The 26009-nt window shown below is 47.4% G+C and overlaps 2 protein-coding genes and 2 non-coding genes across 4 annotated transcripts; 1 reads left to right on the top strand and 3 right to left on the bottom strand.

Annotated features, from left to right (window-relative positions):
- The first annotated feature begins 672 nt into the window (after positions 1–672).
- On the top strand, positions 673–8970 carry KLHL35 (kelch like family member 35). The gene is made up of 6 exons (XM_055320772.1): positions 673–1544; positions 3411–3595; positions 5297–5415; positions 5998–6186; positions 7540–7728; positions 8610–8970. The coding sequence occupies exons 1-6, from the start codon at positions 673–675 to the stop codon at positions 8796–8798; spliced, it is 1743 nt and encodes a 580-aa protein (XP_055176747.1). The 3' UTR covers positions 8799–8970.
- A 10065-nt stretch (positions 8971–19035) lies between these two features.
- RPS3 (ribosomal protein S3) lies at positions 19036–25520 on the bottom strand. Its single transcript, XM_055320689.1, has 7 exons — positions 25460–25520; positions 23999–24129; positions 23436–23529; positions 22864–22958; positions 20569–20756; positions 19907–20104; positions 19036–19446 (listed from the first exon to the last, which is right to left on the bottom strand). Exons 1-6 carry the CDS (start codon positions 25487–25489, stop codon positions 19911–19913), a joined length of 732 nt encoding a protein of 243 aa, XP_055176664.1. The 5' UTR covers positions 25490–25520; the 3' UTR covers positions 19036–19446; positions 19907–19910.
- On the bottom strand, positions 20214–20358 carry LOC129506851 (small nucleolar RNA SNORD15). Its single transcript, XR_008663880.1, has one exon. It is a non-coding gene; the product is annotated as a small nucleolar RNA SNORD15 (small nucleolar RNA).
- Positions 24259–24406, bottom strand: LOC129506852 (small nucleolar RNA SNORD15). The gene has a single exon (XR_008663881.1). It is a non-coding gene; the product is annotated as a small nucleolar RNA SNORD15 (small nucleolar RNA).
- Positions 25521–26009: the final 489 nt, after the last annotated feature.

Genomic DNA, 26009 nt, shown 5'->3' with positions numbered 1-26009 from the left:
ACACTCTCTCAAATAAATAAAGTATCAATTAATCATCAGGATTTGGTCAGTGGGCTGACCAGCACCTACAGGACATCAGGAGACAAGATGGTGTGGCAAGAGGGAGCCCAGTTATACCTCCCCACACCACTCTGGGTATTTCTAGGGTAGCCTGAATCCCTTCGATAGCTCCTGTCAGGAAGGGGGGCCTTCCTATAGATATTTCGTGCAGGCTCCAGATCCTGGGGAGAGATAAAGGCTCCCCGCCACTGGCAGCCACAGGCCTTGCTTTATCCCTTGAGAGAGGCCCTGTAAATCGTTTCCTCATCAGACTATCCTCAAATTACCCCCATTTGAGAGCCTGCCATCTGTCTTCCGCTGATATCGATAAGGAAAATTTTTAGGAGTTTAAAGAACAGAACGAGCAATATGGCTGAAGAGGGTAAGGTGGTGGCAGCTAAGGCAGGGCCTAGCCCCTCAGGAAGGCAGGCCCCAGGGCACTGAGGCCATTGGGATTCTGGATGATTCTGGATGGAGGGACGCAAGGGAGAGCAGCACACGCGTTTATTCACGCATGCCCGCCTGAGTGAACGGGGAACGACCAACGGAGCGGACGGATGAGGGCCCTCCTGCCCCCTCGCGCGCCCCAACCAGGTGGGTTTCCGACGCTGTCTGTGTCCTTTACCTGACAGGATGCTGGAGGGCCCAGCGCCGGAGGAGTTGGAGGCGGGCTCCCCGGCGCCGTGCGCGGCGTCCTGCCACGCGCAGCGCGTCCTGCAGACCCTGAACGCGTACCGGCGGAGCGGCACCCTCACCGACGTGGTGCTGCGCGCCGGCGGCCGCGACTTCCCCTGCCACCGCGCGGCGCTCAGCGCCGGCAGCGCCTACTTCCGCAGCCTGTTCGCGGCCGGGCGCCCGGAGCACGGCCTGGCCGTGGTGCCCGTGGCGCCCGTGGCCTCGGAGGCGGCGCCCGGCGCGGCGGCGGCGGCGCTGGCCGTGGTGCTCGACTACGTGTACGGCGCCGGCGTGCGCCTGCGCGCCGAGGACGAGGCGGCGGCCGTGCTGGCGCTGGCCGAGCGGCTGGGCGTGGCGGGCCTGCGCGAGGCCTGCGCCCGCTTCCTCGAGGGCCGCCTGCGCGCGGCCAACAGCCTGGCGCTGCGCCGCGTGGCCGCCGCCTTCTCGCTCGCCTCGCTGGCCGAGCGCTGCGGCCGCGTGCTGCGCCAGGCCTTCGCCGAGGTGGCGCGCCACGCCGACTTCCTGGAGCTGGCGCCCGACGAGGTGGCGGCGCTGCTGGCCGACCCGGCGCTGGGCGTGGCGCGCGAGGAGGCGGTGTTCGAGGCGGCCATGCGCTGGGTGCGCCACGACGCGCCGGCCCGCCGCGGGCAGCTGAGGCGCCTGCTGGAGCACGTGCGCCTGCCCCTGCTGGCGCCCGCCTACTTCCTGGAGAAGGTGGAGGCCGACGAGCTGCTGCAGGCCAGCCGCGAGTGCCGCCCGCTGCTGCTGCAGGCCCGCGCCTGCTTCATCCTGGGCCGCGAGGCGGGCGCGCTGCAGGCCCGGCCGCGGAGGTACGGCCCCCAGCCCCCAGCCCCCAGCCCCCGCCCGCCCTGTGGCATCCTTTGTTTTAATTTGAGAAAGTTTTTTTTAATTCATGAGAGAGAGAGAGAGAGGCAGAGACACAGGCAGAGGGAGAAGCAGGCTCCATGCACCGGGAGCCCGACGTGGGACTCGATCCCGGGTCTCCAGGATCAGACCCTGGGCTGAAGGCGGCGCTAAACCGCTGCGCCACCCGGGCTGCCCCCTATGGCATCCTTTAATGCAGTCACTTAATCGGGCCTCTGAAATGAGATTCGGTCGTTCATTCAGGACACATTTCACGGGCTCGGTGTGGAGAATTCTCTTTTTCATTATTATTATTTTATTTTTTTATTTCTTTTAAAGATTTTAGTTTTTTTTTAATTTTTATTTATTTATGATAGTCATACAGAGAGAGAGAGAGAGAGAGAGAGGCAGAGACACAGGCAGGGGGAGAAGCAGGCTCCATGCAGGAAGCCCGATGTGGGACTCGATCCCGGTCTCCAGGATCACACCCCGGGTTGCAGGCGGCGCTAAACCGCTGCGCCACCAGGGCTACCTTTTTTTTTTTTTTTTTTAAGATTTATTTAGTATCCTAAGTTATTTGTTTTTTTTTTAATAAATTAATTTTTATTGGTGTTCAATTTACCAACATACAGAATAACACCCAGTGCTCATCCCGTCAAGTGTCCCCCTCAGTGCCCGTCACCCATTCACCCCCACCCCCGCCCTCCTCCCCTTCCACCACCCCTAGTTCGTTTCCCAGAGTTAGGAGTCTTTATGTTCTGTGTCCCTTTCTGATATTTCGGTGTGGAGAATTCTGTCCTTAAAGAATTGACAGTCCAGTGGGGGAGGAGGCAGGGATCTCACAGCTTGTACACATTCTTTCTCCTGCCCACCCATCCGTAATTCGGAGTACTGCTTCTGTGCAGGCTTTGTGTTGGGTGCCCTGACGGGAGTAACTGGAAACAGCTTTTACCCTCCGAAAGCTCAGTTCTGTAAGGGACATAAATAGGGCCTGGAAAAAAAAAAAATGAAAGAGGGCTACTCTCCCACCCCTGGAATGCCAGACCAAGAGACTTAGGGTGGAGTAGCCCAAGACTGTCTGTCACCCTCCCAGGGACAGAAGACAGGATGCCTCTGTCTTACTACACTGTGTCTCCAGCACTAAGCCCAGGACCAGGTACAAAGAAACTGCTCAGTATTTGTCAAAGGAATTAGATAGGAGGCCAGGTGGCTTGGTTTGGAAATTCTGGTGGGGTCAGAGCCTGAGGGATTGGCTAGCGGGAGGGGAGAATGTTTTGCTGAAAGGGTGTGTATCCTGGTCTAATGGAGTCAGTGATTAGGGAATGGGTTTAGGAAATGGTTACAGTAGGAGGGAGGCAGCAGAATTAACAGTTAGGGATGAAGGGAAGAAAAAGGTAAACAGAATGGGTTAGTGGCAGCCAAACTAGGTTTGAATTCCAGCTGTCTCATTTAATTGGCTCCATGACTTCTGGCAAGCCAAAGTCAGTGAGCCTCAGTTTCCTTCTCTGCAAAAGCAATAGTAATCCTTGCCTAATAAAACTATCATAAGGATTAAACGAGGTGACTTTCCTAGGTAAGGGCTCTGTAAAGATCCTTTTCCTGTAATTTAGAGGTCAGTAGATTGGGGTTAAGAATTGGTGACTCTCTTCCCATCAATACTAGGAAAGGAGGTTGAAAGTGGCAGAGTCCAGCATGAGATTGGGCGGCAGAGAGTGTGAAAGAGCATGAGGGCATAGAAGGGCAGCATGATGGTACAGTGTGGTCAACAAGAGGATGTGAGATGCCAAAACCTGGGTGTGGGTCAACGGGCATTGGGCTTATTCCCACGCCAGATTCATGGAGCTAGCTGAAGTGATCGTGGTCATCGGTGGTTGCGACCGCAAGGGGCTCCTGAAGCTGCCCTTCACTGATGCCTACCATCCAGAGAGCCAGCGCTGGACCCCACTGCCCAGCCTTCCAGGCTACACACGCTCAGAGTTTGCTGCCTGTGCTCTCCGCAATGATGTCTATGTCTCGGGTGAGGAGAGGGCGCAGTGGGGATTGGTTCTTTGCCTCTCTCATGCCACTCCCTTTGTTTTTCTCTCCAACCATGAGATAGGGGTGAGATTTTCCCCCAATAACCTACAGTTACTGGCTGAAGTGGTACATAGTCCTGCAGGGCCAGTCACTGGAATGACTCCGACCTTCATCAGCAATGTCCACTTCAATTTGTATTATTATTAACCACTTCTTTTTGTTTAGCCAATTCTCTGCAGAACATTATGCTACACAGCTTTCGTTAGTTACTCAATTTCCCTTACAACTCCATTTTACAGGGAGGTTAAGAATTTTCCCATTATCTCAAAAATGGTAAAGCTAGAAGGAACACAAATTGGTGTTATACCAATGGATTGTGCCCTCTCTGAGATTCAGGCCCCAGAGAGAATAAAATAGTCCCTACTCCCCTGGAGAGGGGGGAGACAGAGAGACTTCACTTTGTCACCAGACTTTTCAGCTGGACCTTGAAAATCTGGAGGGAACAGCATAGCCAAAGGCATAAAGGCAAAAATGTGCAGAAAGGAACCCCAGGCACTTGGTCTCCAGAGTGCTGATTGTGTCTGGGAGAGGAGGGGAAGTATTGTAGATGAGGCAGGAAAGGGAGTTGAGTCAGATCAGGGAGGCTTTGACTCCAGGCTTAGGTAGACTGCACTCGTAGGGAGGGGTATGGGTGTCTGAGAAAGACAACAGAAGAATGAGCCAGAAAGATCTCAAGGTCCATCCAGGCCACACTTTATTACTGGACATCTTATCCAAGGCTACTGATGGCCTGTGAGCAGCAGGTAGGGCCTCTGCTGGGAATGCACAAAGGCAAGGTCTATAAAACAAAGCTGGAGCTTGACTCATGGGCTCAGGCTGAGGGATGTAGTCAGGGTTGTCCCTGGAAAGGCTGCTCCTGAGAGAGGAGTCCCTGGTCAGTAACCAAGAGGAATGGGGAAGAAGAGTCTGCAGTTTGCATTCCAAGGCCTAGCCCCATAAGGCATACTGATCCTCAGCTTGGGAGACTAGAAGTTCTGGCTCTGGTCATTGATCTAGAGTGAAAGGCCATGTGGCTTTCAGCAGGGCATTCCTGGTCTCTAAGCCACATCTCAGTTTCCTGTCTGTAAAGTGGGTACAATAATCCTAACACCATCTATCTAAAAAAAAAAAAAAAAAATCCTAACACCTCCTGGAGGGATGAGAACAGACATGACATAATGAAGGTAAGGGCAGAAATAAGGCAGGGTTACTGAGTCACTCTCTACCTCTTCCCACCCCAGCTCAGGTGGCTGTGCTTTCCGCTCTGTCCCCAGCACATCCCTGATGCTTGTCTTGGGCACACTTTGCACTCTTATCTCCAGTTGAGTTCTAAGTACCCCCCTCTTTTACTCCCTGAGTACAGATCCTGGCATACCACCATAAGGCACCCACTGAAGATCAGCTCCTTCTCCCCAAATCTCTCAGGCCTCTCCCTTCAAAACTCCCTGCCCTTTTGTCCTCACACCTTCCCATCATTCATTCAAAGCACATGTCCAGGTCACTGGGTAGGAGTCTCACATCCATAAGGGTTGGGGTTGGGGGAGTCCTTTCCATCATCTACCCTTAACTCTTCTTTGGATCTGGAGGCCCTTGTTTCAAGGTCTTTAGTGGTGCTGTTGATCCCAAGAGGGCCTGGGGTCAACAGCTGCTTCTCTTTCCTTAGGAGGCCATATCAACAGCCGTGATGTGTGGATGTTTAGTACTCCTCTGCACACCTGGATCAAGGTGGCCTCACTGCTCAAGGGCAGGTGGAGGCACAAGATGGCAGTCATGCAGGGGCAGGTAGGGACACACAAAAGCTGCTGCCCTGTGGCCCAAGGTACAGACAGTGGAATTCCGGGGGGAAGGTCCTATAGACAGTCTCTTTGAAATCTGTTTTAAGGAATCTTAAACACCAAAAAGGAAAGATACTTGCCCGAAGTTACATAATAATGCTAATGGTAATACAAACTAATGGCTATAGTTGTACAGCCTAGTGGTCACGGGTCAAAAGCATGGGTTCTGGGGCCAGACTAGGTTTGAATTTTGAGTCTGCCAATTAAAACTAATTATCTTTGTAAGCTACATCCCAATTTCAGAAAAGAAAAAGGAATGTCTTAGGATTACTGAAGTAAGGTGGGTAAACCCTCAATAAATTACCAGATGTTATGATTAAGCATCAGCTTGGTGCTAGGTATTTGACAGGGCTAATACACGTCCCAGAGACCGGTATCATTAACCCCAGTTGTTAGAGGAAAGCTGTTGAGGGAGGCCGGCCAGGTGCTGGCAGTGTTGGGATGCGCCCCGTGCGGGTCTGGAGGTAGTCTCTCCGCACAGAGCGGAGGCTTCCACCTGCATCCCACCCTTGCTTGTCCTCACCTGCAGCTGTTCGCGGTGGGCGGCTTTGATGGCCTTCGGCGCCTGCGCAGCGTAGAACGCTACGACCCCTTCTCCAACACCTGGGTGGCCGCTGCGCCGCTCCCCGAGGCCGTGAGCTCGGCAGCGGTGGTGTCCTGCGCGGGCCGGATCTACGTGATTGGGGGCGCTGGGCAGGACGGTGTCAGCACAAACAAGGTGGGCACGGATTGGGGACTGGAGGCCTGCTGGTGCCAAGAGCAGAGCTGGTAAACTTCAATCCTCATCCATTTTCTCACTCTCCACAGCCTTGAAGAGTGACTGCGTTTCAGCAAGGAAGGGAGGATGACCTCAAGGTCCCACAGCGGGTCTGAACCCGAATATTTGAGCTGGTGCCATATGGCTCTCATAGATTTTAAAAATTAACTGAGGGCAAGGGTGGAATAACTAAAAACGTTTTTCCTCCAAAGAAGTAAAAAAACACCCACACATTATTGAAAATTTAGAAAACAGAAATAACAACAAAAAAAATTACCCATGATTCCACCCCCAAAGGATAATTACTATTAATATTTTGGTGCATTGCTTTCCAGGCTTCTTTTGAATCTACTTTTGTGTTTCTGTTTTAGCTTTGTGTTTTTATTGTTAGTAAAATTCTGCATTCTTCTTTTTATTCTCATTTAAATGTAAGCACTTTCCCCATGCTTAGAAACTCCTCACAGCTATCATTTCAATGTGGAATAGTCCACAGGGTGGGTGACCCATTGTCTATCCACCAAAATTTCTGTTGCTGGACATTTTTGGCTTTCTGTGAATAAAAATTAATCATCTTCATAGCAGCTTCCTCCCTCCCCTGCTGGCCTCACAAGTCTGTAGTCCAGGATCTGAATCTTTCCAGAACTAGGATCCCTCACCCCTCCATATTCCGACTCATCCACCCCTACACACACCTTCCTGGGGCTGGCTGGGAGAACTGCCCTTTAGTACCTTCTTGTGCAGCACTGGTTCCAGGAGTCTCCAAGGCAACAGTCGAGGAAAGAGTCAAAGTGAACATGCAAGTAGTATAAGCTCTCAGAAACTCTGGAAGGTGTTATAAACAGTGGTGGGCCTCAGAAGCCTGTAGACAGCTGTACGAACGGGGGCTGCAAGGCCCCCAGCTGATATCTTGTCATGAGCTCAGAGCACCGCAGGGCAGTGGGGGGGAGTGACTATGTATGCAACAAGAAATGCATCTCTTTGGGGTACCTGCTCTCTAAGAACCTTCTATAGCACTAATGCAGATGGTACTTCTATTTTCTGAGATGCAGATCTTTCCTGGACCTTGAAATATGAGGCTTTGGACAAAGGGAGTCCAGGGCTGGGGCTACAGCGTAGAGCCAGACTGAGCACACTTGAGGGCAGGGATGGTGGGTGTCCTCTACCACCCCCCCACCCCCAGATGCTAGCTGAGGCCTGGTGGACACAGGCAAATATTGTGTCAAATGAGTCCCCCTGCTGGAGAGATGGGAGGATGTGGGCAGCAGGGCAGTTGGAGGGTGAAGCTTCACCACAGTCCCTTCTCCTGCCCCTCAGGTGCAGTGCTTTGACCCCAAGGAGGACCAGTGGAGTCTGCGATCACCAGCACCTTTCTCACAGCGGTGTCTCGAGGCTGTCTCCCTTGAGGGCATCATCTATGTGGTGGGGGGCCTTATGAGCAAAATCTTCACCTATGACCCTGGCACAGATGTCTGGGGGGAGGCAGCTGTCCTCCCCAGCCCTGTGGTAAGTAGAGGCTCCAGGGCACAGCCTTAGTACTGGTTCCATTTGGGAGAGCAAAGTCCCATGTCTAAGGATATGGATCTCAGAGGTTCTGAGTCTTATCTCTGACTCCGTGCTCGGCAATTATACATCATTCCTTAGCTTTGTTCTATGATAATCAGCCTTGTTTTCCACAGATGAGACCAGCCTTAGACTGAGGCTTCACCCAAGGCCACCAATTAAACCAAAGCATGGAAGCCCAGTCCCAAGTCTTTAGCTTTGGATGAGTCTTGATCTAAATGACCCTGCAGTCTCTTCTGTCCTGAAGGCCACAACCAGTAGTCTGTTGTGGGGAGTCCAGGATGGAGAAGGGACTTGGTTAAGTTCCCCTGTCCTAGTAAATCAGACCAGAGAAGTCCAGGCCCTGGATGTTCTGGCCCCCACTTGTCCCCATCCCTGAAACTCCAAAGAGACTACATAGATTGGTGGTCCCTGCCAGTTCTGACCTTCAGTGATTCTAAAAGCTTGAGATTTTTGGCTTCTCTGAGTCTGAGATCTCAGCTCAGCAGTGGTAGTCATGGTGATTGTTGTCACTGGAGTGCTTACTATCTTCTTGGCACTATGAAATGCTTAACCCCATTAACTGTTAAGGTAACCTTAGGAAGAAGGTACTATTATTATTCTTACTTTGCAGGTGAGGAAACTGAGGCCCAGAGAGCTTAAGTGACTTGCCTAAGGCCATTTAGTAAGGGTCAAGCCAGAGCTTGAACTCAGATTCATTTAGTTCCTGTGTTTCTGTCATCCAGACTGCCTGCTCATTTTGTGTGTGTCCAGGTTTTATTGTCTGGCCTGACCAGCTAGGGACACAGGGAGCCCCAGAGCTGATTAGCTTTCTGTCTTCCCAGGAGAGCTGCGGCGTGACTGTGTGTGACGGGAAGATCCACATCCTTGGTGGGCGGGATGATCTTGGGGAGAGCACTGACAAGGTCTTCACCTTTGACCCCAGCAATGGGCAGGTGGAGGCCCAGCCGTCCCTACAGCGCTGCACCAGCTCCCATGGCTGCATCACCATCATTCAGACCCTGGGCAGGTGACTCAGACTTGAACAGCCTGAGCCAGGAAGCAGAGAAAGGAGGGGGAATTCAGGCTCACCACTGCCCTCCTCATGGCACCTCCATGTATATAGCCCCTTAACTTATTGCCCCCCTTTCTTGTAGAAATAAAACCTCCTTCAAAGGTTGGATCTGTGTTCCAGCTCAAGCCTGCTTTGTCTGGAGAAGTTATGCCCAATATCTGCTCCCTGCTTTGACTCTTTACAAAGCACCTTCATATGTTACCTTGTTTACCTTCCTAATGGCAGTATGGACATGTTTTTAAAATTATGAAATATTTCATGCATAAAAAGTGTATATATATATTTTTGTACAGTTTTACAATAAAATAAATATCTGTTTCCACCATCTAGCTTAAGAAATAGATCATTACAAATGCTTTTGTAGGAACCTCCATTCCCAAACCCGTTCCTTCCCACATTCCTCCCAGAGGTAATCACTGTCCTTAAATTTGAGATGACTGGCAGTTTTTTAACTTTTAACGAGCTAGTTATTAATGTTTGTATTTTACAGAAAAGGAACTGCCTTAAAAGATGAGACTTGGGCAGCCCGGGTGGCTCAGCGGTTTAGCGCTGCCTTCAGCCCAGGGCCTGATCCTGGAGACTCAGGATCAAGTCCCATGTCATGCATGGGGCCTGCTTCTCCCTCTGCCTGTGTCTCTGCCTGCCTCTCTCTCTCATGAATAAATAAATAAAATCTTTAAAAAAAAAAAAAGATGAGATTTGCCCAAGACCACATACCTAGTAAGTGGCAGCGTCCATGACTCTTAAGATTTCATGAAGCTTTACAATCTGTGAAGCACTTCTGGTCAGGTTGTTTCTCTCATTCTAAACCACCCTTTCCAATTCAGGCACTTAGCAATGACAGATAAAATTAAAAGCCAAACAACTAAAAAGTCCAGAGGCACAGGAAACTGGAATTATAAAACCATGAGAAAGGGAGAAACTCCATCCAGCTCTGGGGTTCAGACCCTGGGATAAAGCTTTAAAAAGGGATTACAAACCAGGCTCACTGCTAGAAGCCAGGGCCGAGGTAGGGCTCCCTGACTCTGAAAGCAGCAGAAACAAAATAGGACCAGAACAGTTGTGGAACCCTGAGTAGCCCTGAGGCCAAGGCTCACAGCAAACTGCAGGCCCAGGGTGGCAGGCACCAGAGCCCCAGGCCTGAGATCTCAGACAGCCTGGGTCTGCACCTGGACCTGTGAGATCCCCCATATCAACAAGGGGCACAAACCATTTCATGCCATCAAAAGCACCTGGGGGGCAAGGCTCTACAGCAGCAACATAAAACTGCTAGAGGAGGAGGAATGAGCCCAGAGGAGAGAGGGGACAAAAGATATCATGTATTCTGTGAGGGAGACCCAGTAGGTTCAGGTCCTATGCCTAGGTTTCTGAGGCCCAGAGGGGCTGGCCAGGTCCCATCTGGGGCTCCCCATTATGTGCACTCAGATTGCTTTTTGAAGAGCTATCATCTGCTCCTTGCATCCCCTCCGGCACAGGGCCAACCCCATGCCCCTCCCTGCCTTCCAAAGCCCCAGAGCCCTATCTGTGGGGTCTCTCCAGCTGGGGCTGGCCCATCACAGCCCAGCACAAAGGCTTGGGCCCCAGCTGAGCTGCTATTCTCTGATTATCTCAGATTAGGAAGTCTGTGACCATCTGGACACAGATGATAATGGTAAAGGGGAGGGGAGGGGAGTGGAGTGGAGGCCCAGCCCTTCAGAGCCTGCCTATCCCCACCCCACAGATAATACCCAGGACAAAGCAAAAAAAAAAAAAAAAAAAAAAAGTGCCATATTGCTTGCCCACCCAAACAAAAGCCTGAGTGGAAAAAGTAGAATATTCAGGGAGAGATCTTGAGAACATGGGCACCTCACCTGGGCAGGGCATTTCCTGTGTGCCAAGCAAACCACCCCATTTCTCCAAAAATGACCATTCATGCCTCTAATGCTCTCTTGTCCAAGTGCCAGTGCCCTTTCCTGCTCTCTCTGCCTGGGCAAACCTGACACCCTCTACTCATTCCAGAGCTGTCTTGTCTTTCAAGTCCCTTCCTTATCTGCCCCTCTTTTATCACCAGGCATATGGCCAGGCCTTCATATGCGACATCCCTAGTCTTCCCTGACACATACCCATAGAATGCTTCTTGAGTCAGGAAAGGTGTCAGCCTTATTTATGTATCCCCCATGTCCAGAACAAGAGCCCTCCCCCACTCAATATGCTGTATCAAAGTTTCCTGGATTCTATTTCACAATACCTATTGCCCCACTTACCAATGAGGAACTAGAGATCCAGAGATGTGATTTGTCTACTAATCACATCACATTTGTCTACTAATGTCACTGGTCTGGTGAGTGGTGGCAGAGCCAAGATTCCACCCTGGGTCAAGCTATCTCAAAACCCTGCTCTCTCCATGCAGCCTCACTAGGCTCTGCTAATCTGAGAAAATAGTGTTGAGCATAGCACATGAGTTGTTTAGAAGATACAGTAGTCCTCCCTTATCTGTGGGGGATAAATCCCAGCAGATGCCTGAAACCACAGATGGTACCAAACCTTGTATACACTGTGATTTCTTACACATACATACATAGGATAAAGTTTGTGGGCAGTCTGGGTGGCTCAGCGGTTTAGCGCTGCCTTCAGCCCAGGGCCTGATCCTGGAGACCTGGGATCGAGTCTTGTGTCGGGCTCCCGGCATGGAGCCTGCTTCTCCCTCTACCTGTGTCTCTGCCTCTCTCTGTGTGTGCCTCTCATGAATAAATAAATTTTTAAAAAGTTAAAAAAAAATAAAGTTTGTAAGTTAGGCACAATAGATTAAAAGTAATTAATAATTAAAATATATTATAATAAGAGTTATGTGAATGGGGGCTCTCAAAATACCTTTTTGTACTAGCCCTTTTTCTTGTGATGATGCAAGATAATACAATGCCTACAGGATGAGATGAAGTGAGGTGAATGACTTAGACATCATGATGCATCCTTAGGCTACTACTGACCTAAGTCAAGACTATCGTCTGCTTCCAGAATGCAATTAATCTCAGGTAACTGAAATCACAGTAGGTGAAACCACAGATAATGGGGACAGGGGTGGGGGGAGCTGCTACTACTACTATATATCATTTCCACCAAGAGAAGCCCCGGCCTGATGGGATTTTGTCCCTGCCATTAGGGGCTTCTAGTTGGATGAAGGGGAGATGCGATTCATCTCCCTGGTGAGGCTCACAGGGACACAATACAAAGCAAAAGGTCACACACCTACATGTCCTAATTTCCCAAGACCGTGAGTTCAACCAAGACCATATATGGAGGGCCTCTCTGGCTCCCAGCCCACTGCTCTTCACCTCCCCTTGGGCTGCCTGCTGAATGAGAGGGACTGTCACTATCCAACAGGAAGCCAGACCACAAGTTCTGAGTACATGATCCCTTAGCCACTTGGGTTTGCCATACTCTCCCCAGCTGAGAACATACTTAACTCTTCATATGCCATCAGAAGCCACTGAACCCAAATTTAGTTTTTGAGTTTCGTTTTTGAGAAGTCATATTTGTAAGACTTGATATTTTATGACTTAATGGGCTTCTAAAAAACAAGTTTACTTACCTTTTTAAAAAGACAATAAAATTCATTGTAACTTGCAATCACCATATGGATTCATTAGACTCTTTAATAAACTTAAAATACATTATGAGATTGTGAAGAATTTATTTTCCTACATTTGGAAAAACTTTGCTATTTGATCATCCTAAATATCACTTCATGTTACTCAGCAATTATTCCCAAACAAGACTGCAATGGTAAAATGAAAAGATAGTATTGCCCAAAAGATAGAATAGTGAATACATCATCACTATCACATCATTCCTCAGTTTCCATTAAGTATTCCCTAAAGTACTGTATATCATCTTTCAAGATAGATAGAAGTCTAGAGACGTCGGCTGAGAATTCAGGATTTTTCATTTTATACCCATGAAAAAAGAGAAGAAAATGGAGAGATCTTTCACACCTAATACAAACAAATCAGAAAATGAACGCAGAGACACACAGTAGCACTCTAGCCTCTGAGGATAGGGAAATTGGTCACAGAAGCAAAATCTTCCCTAGATGAATTTTCTTAAAGTCAAGAATTGGTGAGTGAAAGAAAATGTGGCATTTTAAGTCATTCAACAAAAAGGATTCCATTTGCACAATATTTTTTTTAAATTTTTATTTATTTATGATAGTCACAGAGAGAGAGAGGCAGAGCCACAGGCAGAGGGAAAAGCAGGCTCCATGCACCGGGAGCCCGATGTGGGATTCGATCCGGAGTCTCCAGGATCGCGCCCTGGGCCAAAGGCAGGCGCCAAACCGCTGCGCCACCCAGGGATCCCGCACAATATTTTTTTGACAAAGACCTCTACCATCCCGTTTTGTACAATATTTTTTTATTGAGATGCCTATACCCCCAGATTTACTTGGTATACTTTGTTACAGTTTGTAAGTGAAGACATGCTGAGACAGTTGTGTACTAAGGTGAATGTAGGAAAATAGATGCTGTATTTTAAAAATTAGATTGGTTATTCAAATTGATCTTTAAAAATCCAAAATCAAAAATATTTTAAAATTATGGAGCAGAGACGCCTGGGTGCCTCAGTGGTTGAGCGTCTGCCTTCGGCTCAGGACATGATCCTGGAGTCCCAGGATCAAGTCCCACATCGGGCTTCCAGCAAGGAGCCTGCTTCTCCTGCCTGTGTCTCTCATGAATAAAATCTTTAAGAAAATAAAAAATAAAATTATGGAGGAAAGAATATGACTGTCCTCTCTTCAACATTATGAGCCATCAAAAATTTTTATAGTACTCCATTGTTGGAGCAGCCCCGGTGGCCCAGCACCACCTTCAGCCTGGGGTGTGATCCTGGAGACCTGGGATCGAGTCCCTTGTTGGGCTTCCTGCATGGAGCCTGCTTCTCCCTCTATGTCTCTGCCTCTCTCTCTCATGAATAAATAAAATCTTTAAAAAATAATAATAAAGTGGGATCCCTGGGTGGCGCAGCGGTTTGGCACCTGCCTTTGGCCCAGGGCGCGATCCTGGAGGCCCAGGATCGAATCCCACATCGGGCTCCCGGTGCATGGAGCCTGCTTCTCCCTCTGCCTGTGTCTCTGCCCCCCCCCCCTCTCTCTCTGTGACTATCATAAATAAATAAATTTAATAATAATAATAAAGTACTCCATTGTTGACGATGCAAGTGTAAAAACTAAACAAAAAGCAAACCAAATCCCCAGAAGCAATAAGCTAGAGCCTACTAGAGATATATTTGAAATCTGAGATCAGTAGTTACAAGATGAATACATTCCAGCTTCACACATGGTAACTAATGAGCATTTATCTGCATTCAAGAGATGGTGCTTTTTGGTATATATGTCTTCCAGGCAAGGAAAATATGAAAGTGTTTACTGTTTCCTTACTATTTTTTTTTAAGATTTTATTTATTCATGAGAGACAGAGAGAGGCAGAGACACAGGCAGAGGGAGAAGCAGGCTCCATGAAGGAAGCCTGATGTGGGACTCGGGGATCACGCCCTGAGCCAAAGGCAGACGCTCAACCACTGAGCCACCTGGATATCCGTGTTTCAATCCATATATATATATGTGTGTGCGTGTATAGTATATATTACGTGTATGTTTATGCATATATTGTACATATATATGTATATACATATGCAAATTATGTATATATTATATAAACATGTATATATTATACATATATATTTATGTATATATTTCATGAATATGAGTTTTACTGATATATAATTCAGATCCCATAAAACCAACCCATTTGAAGGGTATATAATTCAATGGTTTTTAGTATATTCAGAATGGTGCTTTACTAGCTAAAACTTTAGTATTTTTAAATACCTGTAAAATTTATAAAATGGTTTTCTACTTTCCCTTTATTCTTACTTCTGTAAATTATCTATAAAATGACTTAAAATATAAAAGGTAGGGTGTCATTGGACCAGATGGTAAATAGTGATGGCTATTTTTCCTGTTATATTGAGGGAAAACCAGTGAGCAAAGATCCATCACCTCTGGTCCCTGAAGGGAGAAGGGAAAGCAGCCCTATTGCTGGGTCTGTGTTCGCCCTCTCCTCTACAAGGTAAAAATATTCTTAAAGGCCAGGGGAGCCCTATCCTCTCAGGAATTTAGGATTCAAAGGGTCTGGCTCCTCTGGCTCTCCACACAAAGGACTGGCGGGAGCACGCTGATCATGGGGGCAATCCCTGGCCAGCCAGTGACGGTGGAGGGTGGGATGAACCCATCCCAGCAGCACTCCCCATCAGCGGACAAAGGCCCAGCTGTACCTAGCTGACTGAACTGCTAATACAACACAGGATTGAGCAGCAGAGGCCTGATCTCATTTGAATCTCGGGGCCACTGTGGCTCTTTGTAAAAATAAGGGCTTGGGGTCAAGTAAGTTGTTCCCAACCTCAGGATTCATGTTATTTGTTTTCAAACCAGTTTGCAGGGATCTTGAAATATTCTAAATATTTTCCAAGTCTAAGAGAATTCATACATTCCCCTAAGATGTAGGATATGGGTTAAAGTTGCTATAAAATGAAGTTAGTAATGGAACTGGCCCAGAACAGGGATGTTGAGATTAATGAAGTGTTTACAACAAGCTTGGGGCATTTAACAATTAAATTCTCACCACGGTCACGCTGCTTATCAAGTTATACATGTAGTTTTAATCAATAGGGAAGTAGTTTGTTTCATAAAGGAACATCAAAATCTCATGTTCCTGAGGGAGAAATATGGCAAGAAAAACTATCTTTTGAGGTTAAAATGCGGATTCTCACTAGGTGGAACATGGCATGGTAAAAGGCCAAATTCAGGGAGCCTGGGTGGCTCAGTGGTTGAACATCTGCCTTTGGCTCAGGTTGTGATCCTGGGGTCCAGGGATTGAGTCCTGCATCAGGCTTCCTACAGGGAGCCTGCTTCTCGGCCTGTATGCCTCTCTTGAATGAATATAAAAATCTGAAAAAAAAAAAAAAATTAAAAAAAAAAAAAGCCAAATTCACCACCTGTAAAATAAGAGCAGTGAGACCTGACCAGTGATGCCCACTCCACAACAGTAGCAGAAAGCTGTTTCTATGGTCAGGGCCCTTACAGTTGAGGAGAACCCAATACCATGAAGTTAAGCTATTAATGAGTCCCAAGAAGAAACGCTTAAGTACTCGATAGTAACATTAACATTTACAGAGGATCAGATACTGTGCTATGAAATCATAGGCAGATCAGACAATAATTCAGGTCCCCAAATTTGTCCTAAGTTGCGAACCTGGTTTTAAACCCAGTCTGGGATGCCTGGGTGGCTCAGGGCGTGATCCTGGGTGTCCAGGATTGAGTCCTGCATTGGGCTCCTTGCAGGGAGTCTGCTTCTTCCTCTGCCTATGTCTCTCATGAATAAATAAAATTTTTAAAAATACAAAAAATAAACAGTCTGACTGGAAGGCCTGGGCTCTTAGCTGTTGTCTCCAGCGGTAATACACTAGATGATAAACACTACAGACAGGTACTGATAGATCTTTAACTTCCAACAGCCCTGTGAGATACTGAGGACTGGAGATTCACCATCAGTGGATCAGTGCCGCTATCACATTTGAACCCAGGTCTGATTGCAAAGCCATTTCTCCCTACCACCAGTCTCCTTTATAAAGCACTCTGCAGAGAATGGTATCCTCAACCCCACCATGCTTGAACATTCCCATAACCTTTGCCTCATCTCCCAAGTAGTAGATTGACTGACTGGAGGTGGGCAGCAGACCCCCCCCCCCCACATGATCATCCTGCTGTAGGTTCCAGCAGCCTGTGCCAATAGAAGGTTCTGTCTGGAGGGAAACCTCCATAAGAAACCCTCTGCCCATGGTCTCTGAAGCCACCAGCTTCTATACTTCTGGTTCTCCATATGGACAATGCTGTCCGTTGGTCTGGGGCCCTTGCTTGCACCCACCCAGGGCCTCTTTCCAAGTTCTCACATCTCAGCAGCTATTCTTTCCTTGCTTGATGGACAAGCTGATCAATCAGCTCCTGCTTGAAGCCTGTCATGGTGCCAGGAATCCTAATGACCAGAACTTAACTCTTTAGAGCTTGACAGTAACCTTTCGTCGAGAAGTCCATGAAAGGAGGTCATCTGCTTCCATGTTACAACCAGTCAGATTTTCACCAGTGGGTTCCAAGCGCCATTCCACAAGTTTTGGCTGCCCAGTACCAACACTTTGCCTACTGAGGTAAAGGAGAGAGCATTGTGCAAGTCTGGGCCCCACCTCTACAATCAAAGGGGCTAGTTAGCTATTTTTCTCCCCACCTCAGGCAGCTGGATTACACACAGGACTAGCCAGATATTAACATGTCAACTTTCAACTTTAAAGGGACTGACACAAAGGAAAAAGAGCTGAAAAACTAATCCAGGATTGGTGGTGTTAACATCCTCCAGAGTAACCTGCATTTCTTGATGGGCTGTGGTTAGAGTGCTTACCCAAGTTCTACATTTACTTTCGTTTTTTGAAATGGTTAAAAAAAAAAAAAAACCACACCCCAAGGCCTCTTTCTTTACTGGAGTAATGGCTATCCAAGGGTACATTAACTCTAGCTTTACAAACGCATGCCAATAATTCCACATGCGCATGCAATTCAATGAGTTTTACTTTCCTTCCCCAAGCTACTACTTTGATACTTATTTCCTGCTACAGCACCCCCTGGTGGGACATTAACAGCACTTCTGAATCCAACACACCTAACTTCCAGTTTTAAGTAGATTGAGTAAAGAATTTAAACAATCACATAATTTGATACACAAAGACCTGTGACTGGCTGTGCTAGTACTAGACACTGAGGCCCTACATGATCAGGATTGCCTTAACCTGTTTCCAGCACCCAGTATTCTGGATGCTATTAGCCTGAACTACTTTCACAGCAAAAAATTCCCTCACAGCTGAACTACACAAGTCCAAAAATACAAGAATTAAAGCAACATAGCTCCAACACTTTCCAGTAAATTGCAAAATGCCACTAGTTTTACCCAGAAGGGATAAAAAACCCTACTGCCTGGGGCAGCCCCGGTGGCACAGCAGTTTGGCGCCACCTGCAGCCTGGGGTGTGATCCTGGGGATCCAGCATCCAGTCCCACATCAGGCTCCCTGCATGGAGCCTGCTTCTCCGTCTGTGTCTCTGCCTCTCTGGAAAAAAAACAAAACAAAACCTATTGCCTGTATTTCATTAGATTTGGGGGTGGGCACAGAATCCTTTATCCAGAGCACTCAAATCTCACTTTACACATATATAGTACTGACGAGGCCCAACACCAGCCTGTCTAAAATCACTTCCTCCTTAGCCCTTCCCAGAAAACTTTCTTCAGCTTGAGAAACTGTCACCTCAAGGTGAGGGGAAGAATGGGGAAATAAGGAACATTTACATTTTTTATTCAGGCTCTAGTTCCTAATACATTAGGGACTAGAATATACACATTCCACTCCCTAAAACAGTAAACACGTTAGCTTTGCCAGAGGTTATGGACTTCTAAAGGGAAGTGTCTCTACTAGTGATAGGTGGTCTCAGTTCCATGAACCCTGACAAAAACAGGGCAGCCCCGATGGCTCAGCGGTTTAGCACCAGCCTTCAGCCCAGGGTGTTATCCTGGAGACCAGGGATCGAGTCCCCTGTTGGGCTCCCTGCATGTAGCCTGCTTCTCCCTCTGCCTGGATCTCTGCTGTGCCCTCTCTCTCTCTCTGGGTCTCTCATGAATAAATAAAATCTTTAAAACAAAACCACACTGACAAAACCAGCAATAGGTGATGGTCTAGATACAGCATAAATATCAAAGGTTCTTGAAGGAGGGGGCAGAGATACATTTGTCACTGTGCTCAATGGAACTCATTCCCTATATAGCCATGTATGGATTTTCATGCCACCTTGGTCCCACACTAATTTCACCCAATGAAACTACGAGGACTCCATTTCTTATAACTATCAATAGAAAACACTTCAAATATGACAAACTGTAGACAATGTAAATGTTCTTTACATTCTTCTGAAGTATAATGGCTAAAAGGACTGAACAAAGAAGTGTGGATTCTAATAAATGTACTTCTCAGGATTTTCAGTGGCACAAGCAAATTCCCTTTACACTTCAGACATGCTCAGGATAAAATGTAGAATTATACAAAACTACCTATAGGGTAGAAATGACCGAATATACAATAGGCACCGTATTTATTTTCTATGTGCTATAAGATTTCTTTATGCATTAGAAAAGAAAAACATCTTAAATATATCCCTCTTCCAAACCTATAACCTCAAACTGCGGGTGAATTAATCAAGGTGCTATCCAACTAGCAATCAGCCTTCACTTTAGATTTATAGGATATTACTCTGGTTAGCTGTTTGGGTCTTCCTGTTCTGGCTCTTGCCTCACAACAACAGCTGAAACCAAGGATTTCAGGGAAAATGAGGCCGGCAGCCAACCAAGTTAATGTTCCCTTCAGGCAATAGAATTCTCAGACCAAATAGTGGACAGTCTATTTGTGCCACGTGTTTTAGTCAAATTTTTTATTAAAGGTCTTCACAGAGTAAAATCCAGCCTCCAGATCCAACTGCCAAGGAGACCCTGAAACCAAATAGAGCACAACAGTAAGAACAGAATCTTCACCTGAATATGGGTTGTTTCATTTCTCATTTAGGGTTTGCATGAAGAATATATACACACAGAACACCTAGAAACAAACAAAAGGTGCTAGCCATAGAAGAGGGTTGGTGATACCTTTTTAACTGCTGAAGGGGCTGCTGAACAACAGGTAACTACTAACAAGAGTGCCTTGATTTTAAGTAAATAAAAGGAAAATTCTTGTTTCAAACACACTGGTAAACATAAGAATGTCTTAGGAGACTAAAGGCAAGTATTTCTTCCTACAGAATCCCTGGTTAAATGGGCCTCTGGCTCCAACCATGTTAAGTATAATCCAACGTTTGCATAGCAAGTGCTTACAACAGTACGGGATATACAATTATTAGGGAGACAAAGGATAAGGGTCCTGCAGGCCCACCCCAAGAGGCCCCTAGAGACACACCTATTTATGCTGTGGGTACTGGCTGCGGCATAGCAGGAGGCTCTGGCTTCCCACCCTTCTGTTCCGAGATGGGGGTGGTGGGCAGTATCTCATCCTTGGGTTCCACAATGCTCACGTGATCCGGCAGGGGCTTCTTAGGGCCAATCTTACCACTAGGGTCCCAGGGAAGCATGATCTTGACTTTGATGCCCAGCACACCTAGAAGATGCCATAATTAGAATCTAGCTGTGGTTGTACCCATCATCCCACAATAGGATAGAGCAAAGTAAAGTAATACTAGGTTACTCAAGCACCCATGGGTCCAGTCCCTTCTCAGACAAATGCCTCTAATCAATCAATAAACAGGACACTTTTGCAAAAGGAACCCATGCACAGCACCACAGAACGTGGCACTGACAAGGACCAAGAGCAGGATGTGACCTTTCTGACTCGTCATCGTGTCATCACCGAAGGGTACATAGGTGGCTGAGACAAAAGCAAACCAACTCTTGGATCTCAGCAATTTACTTCTTAGAGGTCAATGCAGCTCGTGAATAAACTCACGTGGAGTACAAACATGCTCCACTACTCCCAAAACATGTTCCCTGACATGGAGGTATACATGAAAAAAAAAACATCTATCTGCTAAAAGCCCTCTGCCTCAAGCACTCCCAGCTGCTCACCCTGTCTGAGCAGCACATGGCGCACAGCTGTGTCAACGTAGTAGTTAACAGGGTCTCCACTGTGAATCATCAGGCCATCCACAAACTTCATGGATTTAGCCCTCTGTCCTCGGAGTTTCCCAGACACCACGACCTCACAGCCTTTGGCCCCACTCTCCATGATGAACCGCAGCACACCATAGCAGGCCCTTTGGGAGAACAAGAAACATCCACCTGCTATAACCAAAGACAAGACTATTCAAGCCTACCCTATCCCCATCCCACCTCCCATTCTTTTAAGATTTATTTATTCACAGGAGACACAGAGAAAGAGAAAAAGAGAGAGAGAGGGGCAGAGACACAGGCAGAGGGAGAAGCAGGCTCCATGCAGGAAGCCCAATGTGGGACTCGATCCTGGGACCCCAGGATCACACCCTAGCTAAAGGCAGATGCTCAACCGCTGAGCCACCCAGGCATCCTAACCACCCTGCCGTTCTTAAAAAATAAAAACAAAACCATAGACTTACTAGTCTACAATATCTTCAGTGTTCCTTTAATGGAGAATAAATTTGACCAGAGCCTGGCAATTCTCCATTCCTATCACACCTCGTCTTAAGGTAATTCTTTAAGGAATATATATTCCAGTTCCTTCTAACCCAAATGCTTCACAGCATTGGGTGTACATTACAATCACCTCAAGAAGATTAAACTAGAACAACACCTGTGAAGTCCAGGCCTCACACCAGGTCAATTAAACTGGCAATTACAGACTCAAGAATTTACTCTTTTTTCTTTATTTGGGATAGAGGACACATGCAAATGGAGGGAGGGGAGATCTTAAGCAGGCTCCACACTCAATACAGATTGAGAGCTGGCCATGGTTCAATCTAACAACTCTGAGATCACGTCCTGAGCCAAAACCAAGAGTTGGACGCTTAACCAACTCAGCCACCCAGGCACCCCTAAACTGGCAATTAAATGGTGGGGGTGGTAAAACTCAAGCATAGGTCATCCAGTCCATCTCTGCAAATGTAGCATTTCACAATGAGTTGGTAAACAACCAGTAAGAACCCAGTCAGAGTGGCCCCTTTATGGTTTACTAAATATTCCTCAATCTCCAGAATTCACATTTATTAGGAATCCAAGCTACTAATGAAGGCTCCTAGCTGCCCTAACCAGAGTGCTGGGAAAGATACTTCTAGAACTATAAAATTGACAATAAGCCGTAAAATATGCCCCCCCCAACTCATTTATTACTACACACCCTAGGACATACTAATTAGGAGAGCTAGCTGCCACCTTCAACAGGGAAAGTAAAGCAGGACCCACCACTCTAGGTTCAAGCCCCTTCGCATCATCTCATTTAATCACCACTAAAAGGAGAGGTGGATATAATGACCCCCCATTTACAAACAGGAGATCCAAGGGTCAGATGTTCAGTAAGTGGCTCAGGTCTCAGAACTTCCAAGTCAGTGGGTATAAAGAGGGTTGCTGGTCCACACTCCTTTTCACTTCAGCAGGCGGAGACCGAGAATTTTTCTAACAATTCCTCCAAGGATATCAGTGACCATAGCCCAAGGATCAAGCTTTTGAGGACCACAGTTCTAAGTAGTGTAGCTGGCATTCAAACCAGCCAGGCAGTCTTTCTTGTATGTCCCTACCTATAACACCTTTCCTGCCATCCATCTCCCCACCAGGTCAATGTTCCTAAAGCACAGCTCTTAAATTCTTCTCCTGCTGAGAAAACCTCCCAGGGCTCTGCAGGAAGTACCACCTAAATTTCATACACCCAGGAAAAGCATTCCAATTACAACGGTGAAAGTACACAAAGAACTCCTACTGAAACCTCATCAGAAAGGCCCGGCTCCAGGGCCAATCTAGCTACCTCATGCACTCTATAATCCACTCCTCACATCATACCTACATACTGCTCAGATTAGCTCTCTCCCATCAGGACTATGTCTTATGTCTTTATAATCTCCACACTTCATGGAGCCGAGTTAACTTCAACAGGAACCCTGACCTCCTCTCCTTGGAGTTGTTTTTGTTCTATTACCTAAGCACCAAGAAGTGTACTCCCTTTATAGCACTGACCACTCTTTAAAACATAATCATTCAGGGATGCCTGGGTGGCTCAGTAGTTGAGTGTCTGCCTTTGGCTCAGGGTGTGATCCCGGTCCAGGGATTGAGTCCCCGCATCAGGCTCCCTGTGAGGAGCCTGCTTCTCCCTCTATCTCCCTGCCTCTCTGTGTATAACTCATGAATAAATAAATAAAATCTTGAAAAAAAAATCATTCAAAGTCTCAGGACACTTACCTCCGCACAGCAAGGCCTCCTAGGAGTTTGTAACGCAGTGACTCTGCCTGGGCAATAGCACATAGACCTCTTGTGGCCACCTTTTCGGCATAGAGCTTTAAGAAATCAAGACACACCCTTAAACCTGTTAACTTTTCCCATTGTTTTCAATTAAAAAAAAAAAACATTCACCATACAAGCATGTGGTCACTGTGGCATCCCTCAAGTACTAAAACACTCCTACTACTCATAGGTAGCCTACGCTGTGACATAGTCTGAAATCTTTCCTTATTGCCCTCTCATCCTAGATATTTCTACAGCTACATCAAGTGATGGGATAGCCAATCCATCATACATATCATTACCATACTTAAGTTGAGAGTAAAAAATCCATTAACCACCAGAAATGAGCAGAAAAGGCCTATAAAATGAAGCCTGCTACTTATTAAGACAACTTCAACAAAACACCAATTCATATGTAATACTTGGTGATAACTAAGGTCTTCATGACAGTAAGGGTTTATAAAAGTAACCACCCTAAATAACCATTTCCAGGTCCACAGTAATCTCTGGCAAAAGGTAAAATCACTCACCTCTACACTGCCCTCAGGAAAACCAAACCTCTTCTGAACCACAGCAGTCAATTCCCGGATCCTCCGGCCCTTTTCACCAAGAACATTCTGTGTCCTGAGAAAACGGAAATACACAATAGCTCTCACAAAACTGCAAACATGGCTTTAAATTTTACATATATGTGGTAATCAAGTCTCACCCGTCTAACATAGAAAATACAAATTTTGGAAGACAAGAGCTAGAATCAGATTTAAAAGGCAGTTAGGAAAATACACCTTGGTGGGGTGCCGCGTTGGCTCAGTTGGTTAAGTGTCTGCCTTTGGCTCAGGTCACTCAGGTCAAGATCCCAGGGCCCTGGGATCAAGCCCGGCAATGGGCTCCCTGCTCCTCCCTCCCTCAGCCCCTCAACATCCCCTCCTCCCATCCTCCGCTTGTGCACTCTCAGTCAAATGAATAAAAATCTTAAAACCACTTACGTTTGCTAATAAGGCCGATTCACTGGTTCTCCCTGGAAGTTTACAGGATACACCAACCTAGCATATACAACAAGTAACAGGTGCTAGACAGGAAAATGAGATCTCACCTGGTGGCCAGGATAATGATTTCTGTCCTGGTTGGTGTAACTCGGACCTCAACCCCAGAGTAGCCATCTTCAGCCAGCTCCCGAGTGAGAAACTCATTCAGTTCAGCTTTGAAGATGCCATCAGCGACAAACTAACCAAAAGGGAAAATTCACAATTAGAACGTGGGATGGCAGGGTCATTGTCCTTCTGCCAATGCAATACCTCATACAAACATCCCATCATCACTCTTACTACCCTTGTTCCAACACAATTTAACAACCCTTCTCAGACAAATGCCTCTAGATCGTCCTTTGGAAGTTACTTTAACCCAAGGACCCTTAAAACTGCCACAGAACGCAGCAAGGAGTAGGGGCCGCCTGGCAAAGATAACACCTCCAGTCAGACTCGTCATCTTCTCTTCATTGAAGGGTTTTAAAGACTTCTTTACGTGTAGCACATGCCAAACAAACAGCTGCTCTAAAATGGCACATTCACGGGATGCCCAGGTAGCCCAGCAGTTAAGCGCCTGCCTCCGGTCCAGGCGGCCCAGGGCGGCCCAGGGCGTGATCCTGGAGTCCCGAGATCCAGTCCCACATCGGGCTCCCTGCATGGAGTCTGCTTCTCCCTCTGCCTGGGTCTGTGTCCCCCATGAATAAATAAGTAAAATCTTAAAATAAATAAAATAAAATGGCACATTCACAACTCCTGTCAGTAGAGCAGAGATGCTGCCTTCAAGGACCATCAGAAGACTCCCAGCCATGTTATCTGGCCTACAGTACATGTCTCACAAAGCTGGAGAAGACTCCCAGCCATGTTATCTGGCCTACAGTACATGTCTCACATTCGAAAAAGTGTGTGGATTTGCACAACGCTGTGTACACACACAAAATGACAAGTTAGTTGCCTCTTTCTAAAGCAAGTAGACTTTACAGTTTCCGCCTGCGGAAAAGCGAAAAGTTAAAGCTCGATCCAGTGCTCTGTCCGGTTCTCCTCCCTCCCGGTTAGTTTCTCCGCGGTAGAGACGGGGCAAGAGACAGCAGCCTCTCCAACCGAGGTCTCGGGGGCCAGAGGGCCGCGCCCCGACACGAAGGCGTGCACACGCTACCTCCCCTCCCAAAGTCCTAGTGTGAGACATTAGGGGGAACGGCCCAACCTCTCAAAATACGCTTACTAAAGCTATCGGTTAACCAAGCCATGCTCCCAAGCGCTTTGTCTCGGGCGGGAGGGGCGCCCGGTGCTCACGTCTGGGCTTCGCCCAGAAGCGGCAGAAGTCTCTCATCACTCCTTTCCGCCGCCAAACCGCGCTCGCCTGGCTCGGGCCTCGCATTCAATCCACCGCCATCCGCGGTCCGCGGGAATGCCACGCGGCCCAGGCCGCTTCCCGAAGCAGGGCTCGAAGCTGAGCGTCTCGCGGCGGCATCTCGACAAGCCTCGACCCGCGCGGCACCACAGATCCCCGAACCTAGGCCCCAGCGTCTTACCTTCCTCTTCTTGGAAATTTGCACCGCCATCTTGCCGCCGCGCGCCCCGGAAAGAAAAGGAAGGGGCTCGTGGGCGGAAGTAGGTATAAAGGGCGCGAGCTACGACAAAGAACTGCGCGACGTCGACGCCTGTAGGCGCTCCTGGGAATTGTAGTTTTTAGGAAGGCATTAAAGAAAAAAAAAAAAGGAGGGGTAATGGAGACACGTATAGGCAGAAACAGGAAAGGGAGCAGATCAATCAGGGGAGCTTAGGTCCAATTCTTATTAGCTTAAGTGAGCAACGTGAGGCGCAGAGATGGAAATTACAGGTATAAACTGACACAGCAACAGCGTGCAATCCTAGTCCCTGCACTCTACACTCAATGAAATTCGTTTAGGTCCAGCTCTTCTGTGTCCGTTTTCTCTGTTCCAAATGCTGGCGATATAAATATCTAATATTTATTAAATATGCTAGGGCCTGTTCTATGCCCTTTATATTATGAACTCATTTACCTCTGCCTCACTTTCATAAAGTCTATTAAAACTAGTAACGGAAGTCACCAAGTAGTGG

The sequence above is a fragment of the Nyctereutes procyonoides genome, unplaced genomic scaffold (genome assembly GCF_905146905.1).
Source record: "Nyctereutes procyonoides isolate TBG_1078 unplaced genomic scaffold, NYPRO_anot_genome, whole genome shotgun sequence".
NCBI lineage: Eukaryota > Metazoa > Chordata > Mammalia > Carnivora > Canidae > Nyctereutes > Nyctereutes procyonoides.
The sequence above is the reverse complement of the archived record's forward strand: the minus strand, read 5'-3'. Positions and strand labels throughout refer to the sequence as shown.

What these genes read in the sequence shown, in the direction of transcription:
- KLHL35 (XM_055320772.1), top strand. Translation starts at nt 673, where the DNA reads ATGCTGGAGGGCCCAGCGCCGGAGGAGTTGGAGGCGGGCTCCCCGGCG. An exon ending in CTGCAGGCCCGGCCGCGGAG is followed by an intron (nt 1,545 to 3,410) that starts GTACGGCCCCCA and finishes TTCCCACGCCAG; the next exon opens with ATTCATGGAGCTAGCTGAAG. An exon ending in CAATGATGTCTATGTCTCGG is followed by an intron (nt 3,596 to 5,296) that starts GTGAGGAGAGGG and finishes CTCTTTCCTTAG; the next exon opens with GAGGCCATATCAACAGCCGT.
- RPS3 (XM_055320689.1), bottom strand. Translation starts at nt 25,489, where the DNA reads ATGGCGGTGCAAATTTCCAAGAAGAGGAAG. An exon ending in AAATTTCCAAGAAGAGGAAG is followed by an intron (nt 24,130 to 25,459) that starts GTAAGACGCTGG and finishes CCTTTTGGTTAG; the next exon opens with TTTGTCGCTGATGGCATCTT. An exon ending in GGAGGCCTTGCTGTGCGGAG is followed by an intron (nt 20,757 to 22,863) that starts GTAAGTGTCCTG and finishes GTTCTCCCAAAG; the next exon opens with GGCCTGCTATGGTGTGCTGC.